Source organism: Zosterops lateralis, assembly GCF_965231275.1.
Source record: "Zosterops lateralis genome assembly, chromosome: 10".
Taxonomy (NCBI): domain Eukaryota; kingdom Metazoa; phylum Chordata; class Aves; order Passeriformes; family Zosteropidae; genus Zosterops; species Zosterops lateralis.
This window is the reverse complement of record NC_139770.1, coordinates 17,696,130-17,707,369: the sequence shown is the minus strand read 5'-3', so window position 1 is coordinate 17,707,369 and position 11,240 is coordinate 17,696,130. Positions and strand designations below refer to the sequence as shown.

At 46.5% G+C, this 11,240-nt stretch overlaps 1 protein-coding gene across 1 annotated transcript in view; it reads left to right on the top strand.

Annotated features, from left to right (window-relative positions):
- The window catches only part of SGPP2 (sphingosine-1-phosphate phosphatase 2), a gene marked incomplete at its 5' end in the record, with an annotated part of 35,221 nt that extends 25,928 nt beyond the window's left edge, over positions 1-9,293 (top strand). Inside the window, 2 exons of the mRNA XM_083869052.1 lie at positions 287-376; positions 5,860-9,293. Of these exons, the coding sequence (XP_083725178.1) occupies positions 287-376; positions 5,860-6,396 (627 nt within the window). The 3' untranslated portion in view covers positions 6,397-9,293. The remainder of the gene's footprint in view (positions 1-286; positions 377-5,859) is intronic.
- Positions 9,294-11,240: the final 1,947 nt, after the last annotated feature.

Below are 11,240 nucleotides of genomic sequence, written 5' to 3'. Positions count from 1 at the left end.
TCTTTAACACTAACATGGTTTCTGCAGATAGATATTGTAGGAACAATTCTGCAAATACAATCTATTTCCCAGAGCTCTCCACAGTGAGACCAGATCTTCCAGAAGCAGGCAGCAGAGGTAAAGAAATGACCTTCTAGCAGGGTTGTGTGTTGCTGGAGGAGAGACCTTGTCTCCGGTCACAATAATCTCTTGGGGAAAGTACAGCTCTTCCCAGCACAAGATCCTTATGTCAGTCCAGCTGCTTGGTTTAATGCGTGTATTTAATTTTTTTTTTTTTTTTTCACAGTATCCATCTGAGCTAGGCCTGGCAGCAGCGTTTGTGTTTTCCACGCTGGTGTGTCTGAGCAGGCTCTACACAGGGATGCACACAGTCCTGGTAAGGATGAGCCTCAGCTCTGCTTTCCTGCAGCAACTCCCGTCTCCCCCTCCTGCAGGGATGTGTGCCCTGCCTTGGCCGTGCCACCACCATTGGAGGAGTTGTGCCACTGAATCTGAGGCTGTGCCTTCAAAGGAAACCCTCGGGCTATTGCAATTTGAGTCCTCAGGCAGTGATTTATAGCCCGGGGAGGGAGTGAGGTCAGGCTGGCATCTTCATTGGAGTTCCCCCTTTCGAAATTTTAATTGCGAGGAATGCGCTCGGGCAACTGACGCTGCTCCTTGGCTAAGCCCTTTGTGCAATAGTATCAGTGTTTTCAGCGAGAAATCCCCGGGGCTGGTTCGGCCTGGGAGTGCCGGGGAGGGATTGCAGCTCGGTGAGTCAGAGGGTGAACCTGGCGAGGAGCTGCCCTTGAGGCCGGGCAGCAGCAGCAGGTCTCCTGTCAGTGTACAGGCACAAGGCACTCAGAAATGACAGGGTGCCTGTCTTCAGCTGGAAGGAAATTAATTCTTAAGGGACTGAGGTGCCCAAATGTTATGTCTGAAAATAATTATGAAATATTTGTGACTTTATATGACAGACTTGCTGGGCACAGTTGCTTAGAGCCATCAGTGCTGCTTTAGGAACAAATTTCAGCGTGCCTGTCATGGCTGGTTCTTTCCTGACATGAGGAAACTTTATTGATCTGTTATATATAGTGGTAAGAGGGGTGGTCCAGCTTCCCAAATATGAATAAAAACTTCTGGCTATTTCCTCACAGGAGGAAATAGCCAGATATGCATTTGATATGCATTGTTGGTTGCATAGACATAAGAATCTTTTTTACCAAGTAATAATTATGTTTGCAATGAGACTTGATGACTGTAAGAAAAGGAGCCCTCATGAGATTAAGGTTAGTTATAAAATATAGCTTGACCTTTCCTTTCAGGCCCAGTGGATCACAACAATATCTTACATCGAAGCTGCAGACACCCTTTCTGGGCTACTGACCTTAAGTCAATCAGTAAAAATTCTTTGCATACTTCTCTTGCTGGCCCATCATAATGAAAGACCCCTCTAAATTTAGATGGATTTTAGGGTAAAGAAGAAAAAGACCTTTGTGCTTTTGACATGATAGAAAAGGGCTGTAAAATAAAGTTTTTTAAAAAAGCTTCTTAGCTGAAATGTGAGCAATGCCGCCTTTCAAAAGGGCAAATGTTCTTGGCTGGGGTCTTTATCCTGTGTGTGCCATGGTGGGGATGGAGCTGGGGAAAGGCCCAGTGATCACAGCTCCACATGTAACCCCTGCCTGTGCAGCAGCTTGGCACCCACAATGACAAACTCTGCTGTCCCACCTGCAGGGATGGTTCTTTGGGGAAGAAGTGCAGCTCAGAGCTTTTCTGACCCTGGGTGGGACAGCTCCTGTCCTGAGCTGTGATCTTACAGGGCTGAGGCACAGCAGTGCCCAGCCAAACCATCAGCTGAAAGAGCCTTTTAACTGAGGCATTAATAGAAAGGATGTAATAATGGATTAAGTGGTCATTGCATTTTAGTAAAGCAAAGGAACGGGTAACAAATATCCATGGGCTTGGTGTAAGTGAATTTTTTCCTGTTTGAGGAGCCAAAGAGGTTTGAATTTTTCCTGTTTGAGGAGGAGTGACAAGGGCACTTGCATTGTGCTTTCCTGCAGCTCCAGTGCAGAATCTCATCTTCTGTAGTCTCAGCTCTACAAATCTGTTTATATTTCAGCATTGCTGGCCTTGCTTTTCAATGAGGAGTGGTATCAGAAAACACAGTGATGTCATTAGAAGAGACATTACTAATAAAGACCCCCCTGGAGAGGCACTCAGCTGGTATGGGAGCTATCTGCACCCTTCCAGCTGTACCAGAATGAATACTGTGCTCAGGGAAAGGGGAAAAGTTCCCATGGCCTGGGCTGTTACCAGGAGAGCATCACCCAGCCACAGAATGGGGTGGCAGCAATGCACTGGCACTGCTGACAGGTAATTTAGTTACAACCACCCATCTCCACCGCCTCAACATCAGAGTGTCCCATGTGTGTGGAAAAACAGGAGAAATGCAGGGTCCTTTCTTGTGGGGCATAAATAATGGAGTCTGAGGACCTGGTAAAGAGGGGATCTGGAGTTACCTGGAAAAGGCAAAGTAAAAAAAAAAGTTAAAATTTGGACACATTTTGAAGCAGTGAATCTGTAAGTTTTTAGGCATTATTTTTGAGAAGCAAAAAGCAATTGGAGATGATATGACTGGTAATTGTTGTTGTTTGCCTTTTTTCTCCAGAGAATTGTATTTTAGAAAATATTACTTTGCTTTCCATCTTAAAACACTGGCCCAAGTTTTGGTCCCTGCCTCAATGCAGTGAACAAGTTTTCCTGTCTCACATCTGCTGAAGCCATTCATTCCCTCCAGAGCCACAGCTGATGGGGTGAGAACCTCACTGGCACTACAACTGCCCTAAGTTACAAGCAATAATGTCCTGTGCTGACCACCATGGTCACTTTTTATAACCAAAAAACCCTGAAGGTGTTTTTTTTGTTTTGTGTTTTTTTTGTTTGTTTGTTTTTGTTTTTGTTTTTGTTTTTTTGTTTTTTTTCCTCTGAGATATACCCATTTAGTGTTGATGCATTTATTTCTGATTACACCTCCCACAGTGGGGGGTGTTCTGAAGCTCCCACCCTGCCCCTTTTCTGGGCTGTATTTCAGGGTTTTTTCATACTACCATTAATCCTGTAATTATCTTAAATATTTTAAAGCTGATAAACACACAACATATTCTCAGTACTTTACACATTGTGTAGTACAGTCCCTAGGAGTGGGGTTCAGGATGGTGAGTAGTGTCTCACACTAAATGGAAATGTAAGGGAACTCAGGCAGGAGTGACCATGTACCAGACAGAATAGGAGAAGTGTTCTTTTTGCTTGGATTGGCAATCTCAGGGAAGCAGGGCAGATGTCTGCTGCTGTGTGGGAACAGGCTGAGCTGCATGGCAGTGCAGGGGCTTTAGGGGAGGTAGATGGAGCCTGGGGAGGACTTGTCTGTGCCCAGGGAGCTGCAGCATCCCAGCAGGGCCACCAGAGGTTTTAGATTTTGCAGGTAGTACTGCACCTTGAGCAAAATCCTTGCCTGCCCTTATTTAAAAATTCCTTTATAATTGCGGGCTTGGTGAGAGACTAATCTGTTTACACAGGCAGACAGACATGAATGTGCTTCCTGGGCGTGCGAAGGGCAGCTCCACCCCCGGGGAAAACTCCTGTCCGGCTCCGGGGCCACGGCAGGGAGAGCCCACAAAGCAGTTGCTAAATGGAAATGCGCTGCTAAATGGAAATGTTGGTCTGGATCTCGCCCACCTCCTCTGGGTGTTCAAAAAATCGAACCTGCCCATGCACACCAGGACTGAAGGGAGCCACCACAGGCAGGCACAGCATGTCCTGAGCTCTCCACCAGCTTCCAGGGAGGAGTTTCCAAAATGAGAAGCCCAGATATTTGTGGATAGGGGGAAAAAAAGAAAAAAATCATTGGCCTCCTATATATACATATATGCACATACTTATGAATTGTATACATGTTCTACTGTACTGATACATTATAAACCACACAAAATTAACAAGTATAAGGTAATGATGAAATAAGCACTACTTTTTAGAAATGCATGTTTTATTTTATTTATGAGCAGTGCAACAAGTATGTTCTCTCCTCCCCCAGCCCCGTGGGTTGCTTTGTGCACCCAGTTTGGAGACCACGGGTACAATGCCATTGGTCGGGGCAGAGCTGATTGTCTGGATCCTGCTTGAAACTTCCAAGAGCCACATTACTCCACTGGGGCTGAATGGGAGGATGACAAAATACAGAAAACTTTGATCGAGTTTGTAAATAGGGACTGTTGGCAACCGAATTAGGAACTGCTGGAGTCAGTTGGGTAAATCTGAGCAAAGCTTTTGTGAGGAAATGTTCATGTTTGGTTACATTTCTTTAATTGGAACAGAAAAGCATGTGAACAGCTTTTGAGTTTTGCTCCTTGATCACCCATAGAGGGGTATTGAGGACTTTTTCTTCTAACATGAGGTGAACAAACATCTGTGTGAGAAATGGATGTAGAGTGGGGATGGGATTTCTGAGCATCAGTGCTGGGAGCAGCCTCCAGCTCTTTTGTGTTGAGGCAGTTGCTTAGTGTTGGGCCAAAACATGCTTTGTGTGTAAAGGTATCATCTAAGAATTGACATCAAAACATGAATTATGTGAATTAAAGGTATATAATAGAATAGTATATTACATACTAGACATGTGTGACCAAGTTTGTGTATTTCCTTGGCTAGCCTCATGTTTTAGATGAGGGAATAAATGGAAATTTGTGTTAGGAATATGCAAAATGGCTGTAGGAGTTGTTTAAAACCAAATGTGCTGTGAATTGAATGGAAGTTGTAAACAGCTGAAGTTCAGCCATAAGGAGTAATGCATTTACCAGAATGTCATTAAATATTTCTGCTGTGAAAAAAGTCCTCTCATTTCTGCCTAACTCGAAGTGAAGCTCACATAAATAATTTTCAGACTGTGACCAAGCATGGTAGCAGTCAGCTGTCATGGCTCTTGAAAAAGATACAGTCTTAGAAGAGGACATTTCTGTCTGTGACTAGCCTTAGCTCTTGCAGAGCATTTTATGGCTGTAGTAACACTGCTGACTCTACGTGACACTGGAAGGGCAGCACAGGGAAACTCGTTTTATTGCTTTTTACCTGGCTGCTCTCATACAGATGGCTTTTGTTAGGGGCTACCTCCTTTCTCAGCTTTGTGGCTGACAACAATCAAGTTCTCAAAACACCTTATTTGCCTCTGTTAATAAATTAGGGTTTAACTACACGCTTGCTTCAGGCACTGTACTGAAAGCCAGATTTCAGAGACTTGGGCAACAAATTTCTCCTTGCTGTATCCCTGCCCGCAGGTGCCTCCCTCCCACTGCTGGCAGAAACCATGGCACACCCAGCACATCCCACAGCTCTGCATTTTCCATCCCTGGAGCTTGTGTTTCTGGGATAGGAGCCTGTCTCTGACAAAGGACAGCATCTCCCCCTTTATGCAAAGCAAGCAAGGGATAATCACACTGATATGATGAAATTGCTTGTAGGATTATGGGAGGGAAAGGGTTTGTGTGGAGGCAGCTCACTGCAATGTTGTCCCTGACATGGAGTTGTACATGTGCCTTTTCCAAGGTCATAGGTGGAGAATGCCCTCAAAACATGAGAGCAGGTGAGGAGAATGTATGTCCACAGACACATGCACATGCATAAGCTAAGGTTGGGTTCGTGGGTTGTCATGTTTTGTTTAGCACAGGCTTCAGGTTGTCCCTGCACATGGATAGTGGCATCACTGGATTCAGGGTGTTCCTCCACTGCTGGGCTCCACCAATGTAGATGCTGGTCTTTTATCATCACCCAAATACCTGGTTTACTTTCCAGGTCTCACAAAACCTTTTAAATGTGATTTCTTTACAGGATGTGATTGGAGGTGCACTGATTTCAGCTGTGTTGCTCGTGGTCTTGTATCCTGCGTGGGACACAATAGATCACTTGCTGTTAACCAGCCCCTTCTGCCCACTGTTTTCCATAGTTGTGCCTCTTGTCTTGTGTTACAACTACCCCAAACTAGACTATTACAGCCCTACCAGGGGAGACACCACTACGATCTTAGGAGCAGCTGCTGGAGCATCTGTGGGATTTTGGTTAAACAACCAGTACGCTGCTTCAACCTACAAAAGTGTTCAGCCTGGACTTCCCCTGATCACCAGCACAGTGGTGTTTGTGCTGGCCAGGTTCTTTGTGGGCATCTTGGTTGTCCTGCTGACACGGTGGCTCATGAAGAGCGTGGTCCTTGGTGTGCTGGGCTATCGGTACAAGTTCCCCATCCGTGACCTGGAGGCCCGGAGACGCCTGGAAGTTGAGGTGCCCTATAAGTTTGTGACCTACTCCTCTGTTGGTTTCACAGCCACTGTGATTGTGCCGGTGCTGCACAAGCTGCTGGGACTGATGTGAGCACAGCTCCTCCTCACCCAGCCACCACAGCTTCAGAGACGTGGTAATCCAGGCTGATGACTTGACCAAAAAATGTTCTGTGCCTTTCTGCACTGGTGTGGTGGGTCTGGCTCTGGCTGCGGGCCAGGTGCTCACCGAAGCTGCTCTATCACTCCTCTCTCTCCAGGGAGAGAAAATATAATGAGAGGATCATGGCTCGAGACAAGGGCAGGGAGAGATCACTCAGCAGTTTTACTGTCACAGGCAAAACAGACTTGACCTGGGGAAATAACTTTAATTTATTATCAACTAATCAGAGTAGGATAATAAGAAATAAAACCCAAACATTACAACTACCTTCCACCTACCCCTCCCTTCTTTCTAGGGTCAGTTTCCCTCCTGAAGTCTCTACCTCCTCCTATGTACCATCACAGGGGGATGGGAATGGAGGTTACAGTCAGTTCATCCCATGTTGCTGCTGCTGCTCCTTCCTCCTCAGGGGGTAGGAGCTCTCACATTTCTCCCCTGCTTCAGCATGGGGTCCCTCCCACAGAAGACAGCTCACCAGAAACTTCCCCGGTGTGAATTTTTCCATGGGCTGCACTTCCCCCTGAGGGATCAAAAGTTGTGCCAGGAGCCTGTTCCAGTGTGGTCTTCAAACCCTTTTTAGGGCATCACCCTGCTCCAGAGTGGGGTCCTCCACTCATTGCAGATGGATCTCTGCCCCCCATGGACCCCCATGGGCTACAAGGGCACAGCTGCCTCACCATGGGCTGCAGGGGAGTCTGCTCTGGCACCAGAGCACCTCTTCCTCTTCCTTCTGTGATCTTGGTGCCCGCAGGGTTGTTTCTCTCCCATATCTTCACTCCTCTGTCTGCCTGCAGTTGTGCAGGTTTTTCCTCCCTTCTTAACTCTGTTATCCCAGAGGTGCTGCTGCTGTGACTGATGGGCTCAGCCTTGGCCAACAGTGGACCTATCTGAAAGCCAGCTGGCATTGGTCCTGTTGGACACAGCAGAAGCTTCTGGCACCTTCTGAGAGAAGTCACCCTTATAGCCACCCCCTGCCACTACCATGCCCTTGCCACACAAACACAAAGCAACTGACGTAAAATATCTGACTTGAAGGAGTCATGGGAATTGTTTGCACAGATAACTTTGGGTTAGATATCACTGACCCCACTGTGTCCTCACTGTGTCCCAGAAGTAGACACTCTTTTCTCAGGCAACTAAATGTGACAAGCACCCAGCCCAAATCCCTGCCAGAGCAGTAGCAATGGCTGTTTTGCTGTGGGATTTGGCTTGCTGGGGAACAGGGCTGTGCCTCTGCCTGCCTGGCTGTGGGGCTGTTCCTGAATCAGTGGAACCAGCCAAGTCAGGGCTCAGGTTTGGGGCATCAGGGAAAGAGTGTCTGGCAGGGTGGGGGGAGAGGTGACCAGCCAAGAACAAAGTGCCATCATCGGGCAGAGCTCATAGTGTCTTCTGATGGCATTGCCAGACCAGGCTAGTTCTGTGTGGATGGTTTTACTCATTATTACAATCTAAAAAAAAAAAAAACCCAAAATGTAAAAGAGAAGGAGAAGCTAACGCAAAATGTTTAAGGTGATTTGCAACAAATTTACCTTGGATATTAATAAGAAAGCCCCCACCAAAAGATCCTTTGGTTACAAACAACTGAGCAGAGTTATTATCACAGCACTGAGGCTTGAGTTCAAACTGTTTAACCCTGATTTAGTTACCCTGGCTAGGGGAAAGGAAAAATCCTTCCTGTCATGCTGGAGTGACAAGTAGAGTCCATAAACTGCATTGTGGAAGGAGCAAAATGGTGACTGGTGACTACAGTTTGGGACAATGATAAGATGCCATCATTTTCTGCTGCTGCACAACATCACAGATGGTCTTCCATGCATCCTTCAACACTGTGTATACACTTGTAGAATAGCAGGGAGCTGTGTCCATAGGAAGGTCATCCCTGTAACTCAGGCTGCTTATTTAAAACAATATATTTCAGCTGTTGGACCAATGAGCTGTTGAGAATTACAGCAGTGAATGTGGTCTGCTTGGCTAGGAAAATGTACTGTGCTACTGCTGCAGAGCTTCAAGCATAGCCCCTGTGCCTTGCCTGGCACAATGCACAGTGAGGGCCAGCTTTCTAACTGTGTACACTTGTCTTCCTGCCTGTGAGAAAAATTAACCTGAAGAATGTAAAGGAGGTGCTTTGCTGTCCATTGGCCGCCTGGATAAATATAATCAATTCCAAAACTGTAGCTGGGAGTTCTGTCTGAGGAGTGTGAGGCATGCATGTTAAAGAGCTGTGCCACTCTAAACCCAGGTTGCCAGTCTCCAGAAGAAATTCAGGCAAAAAATCCAACCATTTTTAGATTTGCTCAAGCTGTGGATAAACTGTTTTTTATCAGGTTGTGTGGACTTCACACATGCATGCAAAAAGCTCCAGTGAGCCTTTCAGCAGGGCACATGGCCACTCACAGCTGGCCCTGGGTGAGTGCTGGACATGGGCCACCACAGCCATGGGGTTCCCTCCTCAGCCTCTCTCCTTCCCACAGAAGTGCTGCCATCAGGTTTAAAATGCCTTTAAACCTCTTGTGTTAAGAGTGCTGCGTGACACACTGGTGCAGTGCACAATTGGAGCCCTGCATAGGGGACACATCACAAAATTTGGAAAACACTTGGCAGCAAGATGAGCATTTAAGCTGGGGATTGGAATTACTCCCAAGAAAAGGCACAGTTTGACAGGGACACTCATGCAGCTTTATGTGTAAAACTTCTGTTCTAATTCACAGCTATTTTATGCTATGAAGATTTTATAAATTATATATAAATGCTGCACAGGTATTTTTATAGTATTCACCTGCATGTAATTCATGCAATAAAGGCAAACTCTATTTGGTTCAAATTTTAAAATAAACCTATTTTGCAGAGTTTGGTGTCTGTCTGTTTGTTTTGCATTCTCTATTGATACTTGTAAATGACTGATGTAAAGGCAGTGAGTCCTACCTAAAAGAGCTTCCCAAGTGTAAGCACCCACCTCTCTTCCCAAGCTGTCCTGCTCCTTGTTTCCTGCTCAGTCTAGCTCCATGCTTTGGCTCCTCCAGGAGGATTCGGCTTTTTAAAAAACATTTAAAAAAGAGATTACTGGTCTACTAATGACTCTTTTTATAACATTTGCAAATGGAAATTAGTGAGTTGCATGTAATTAGTTCTGGGAGAGTTTTGGGCACTGGAGTCTCCTTCACCTGCAATATCTATTTTGAATAGTCCAAACAGTTAACTGGAAGCCAATTTAACATGTCCAATGATAGCATGACATCCCATGAACTGCAGGATATCTTACATTAGCTGAGGAGCGTGACAAGGTTTTGTGGTCAAAAAGTATATTTGAAACCAGATAGGGCTTCACCCTCCTCTCAGCACCACATCCTGCCTGGAAAGTGGTGTCACTCCAAGTGCCCATGGCTGATGAGGATAAGCCAAATCACTGCAGCATCCCTGGGCCAGCTGGGTTAGGCAGGGCTTTCAGGTGGGCTCTGTGCTGAGGTTGTCCTCCTGGGATGCTCAGGGGACCAAAGGCACTCCTGCAGGGGCAGCCTTGGAGAGGCAAGTCTTCTGACAAGGTGAGACACATCACCCTGTCTGTATTTCACTAACCTGAAGCACCAGCTCCTCACTGCAAATCCATGTCTTGTCTGCCTGGAAATGCTCCCCACCTCTTCATCCCTGCAGTGCAGGTGCTTCTGCATTTCCAGGCTGGTAGTAGAGAATGAGGTTTTGTGGTGGGTTTGCTGGCCATGTCCTTTACTCTGTAAGACAAAGGCACCAGTTGAATCCTCTCGAGTAGGCACACTTGTGTTCAGAGTAAAACACTGCTTTTGATGTTAATGAAGTGGGAGGTAACTTCCAGAGTATCACAGCCTGGGCTGTTGTGATCTCAGTACTGTCTGTGCTGTCTGTTCTGGTCCAGCACTACAGCTCCATCCTGTGCCTGCCTACATACAGCTGGAGAGGTGATGCAAGACAATCGAAGTTGCCTTTGTTATGCTGTCAGGAGGCATGTATCAGGCACCTCACCCATAGCTCTGTCCTGCCTGGAGGCTGCCTTCTCCTGACCTGATTACTCTGCAAATCTTCTGGGGACGTGGTGCTGACCCAGCCTTCCTCCTGCCTGGGACAGCTCTGTGTGCTGGTGCCCCAGTGCAGAACCAGCTACTCTGTCCAAAGTCAAATGGATATTGCACCTTTTGGCAGGGATTAAGAACCAAAGTAGCAAACACTGAATATCCCTGCTTTAATTTCCCAGCAGTAACTTTGTCATGACCCCAGTCTCCTAATCCATCCAAGTTCCTATGCAGAATCACAAGCAAGCTTGTGACTTGCTTTTCTGGATGTAGTTGATGAAATTTAGAATCAGAATCATTAGGTTGGAAGAGACCTCCAGGACCATCAAGTCCAACCCAACCCTAACCTCAACTAAACCAGGGCACCAAGTGCCACATCTAGTCTTTTCTTAAACATATCCAGTGATGGTGAATCCACCACCTCCCCAGGCAGGCCATTCTAATACTTTATTACCCTTTCTGTAAAAAACTTTTTCCTGATATCTAGCCTGTATTTCCCTTGGCACAGCTTGAGGCTGTGTCCTCTCGTTCTGTCAGTTGCTGCCTGGAGAGAGACCAACCCCACCTGGCTACAACCACCTCTCATGGAGTTGTAGAGAGTGACAAGGTCACCTCTGAGTCTCCTTTTCTTCAGGCTAAACACCCCCAGCTCCCTCAGTCGTTCCTCACAGGGTTTGTGTTCCAAGCCCCGCACCAGCCTTGTTACTTCCTCTGGACGTGCTCAAGTGTCTCAAT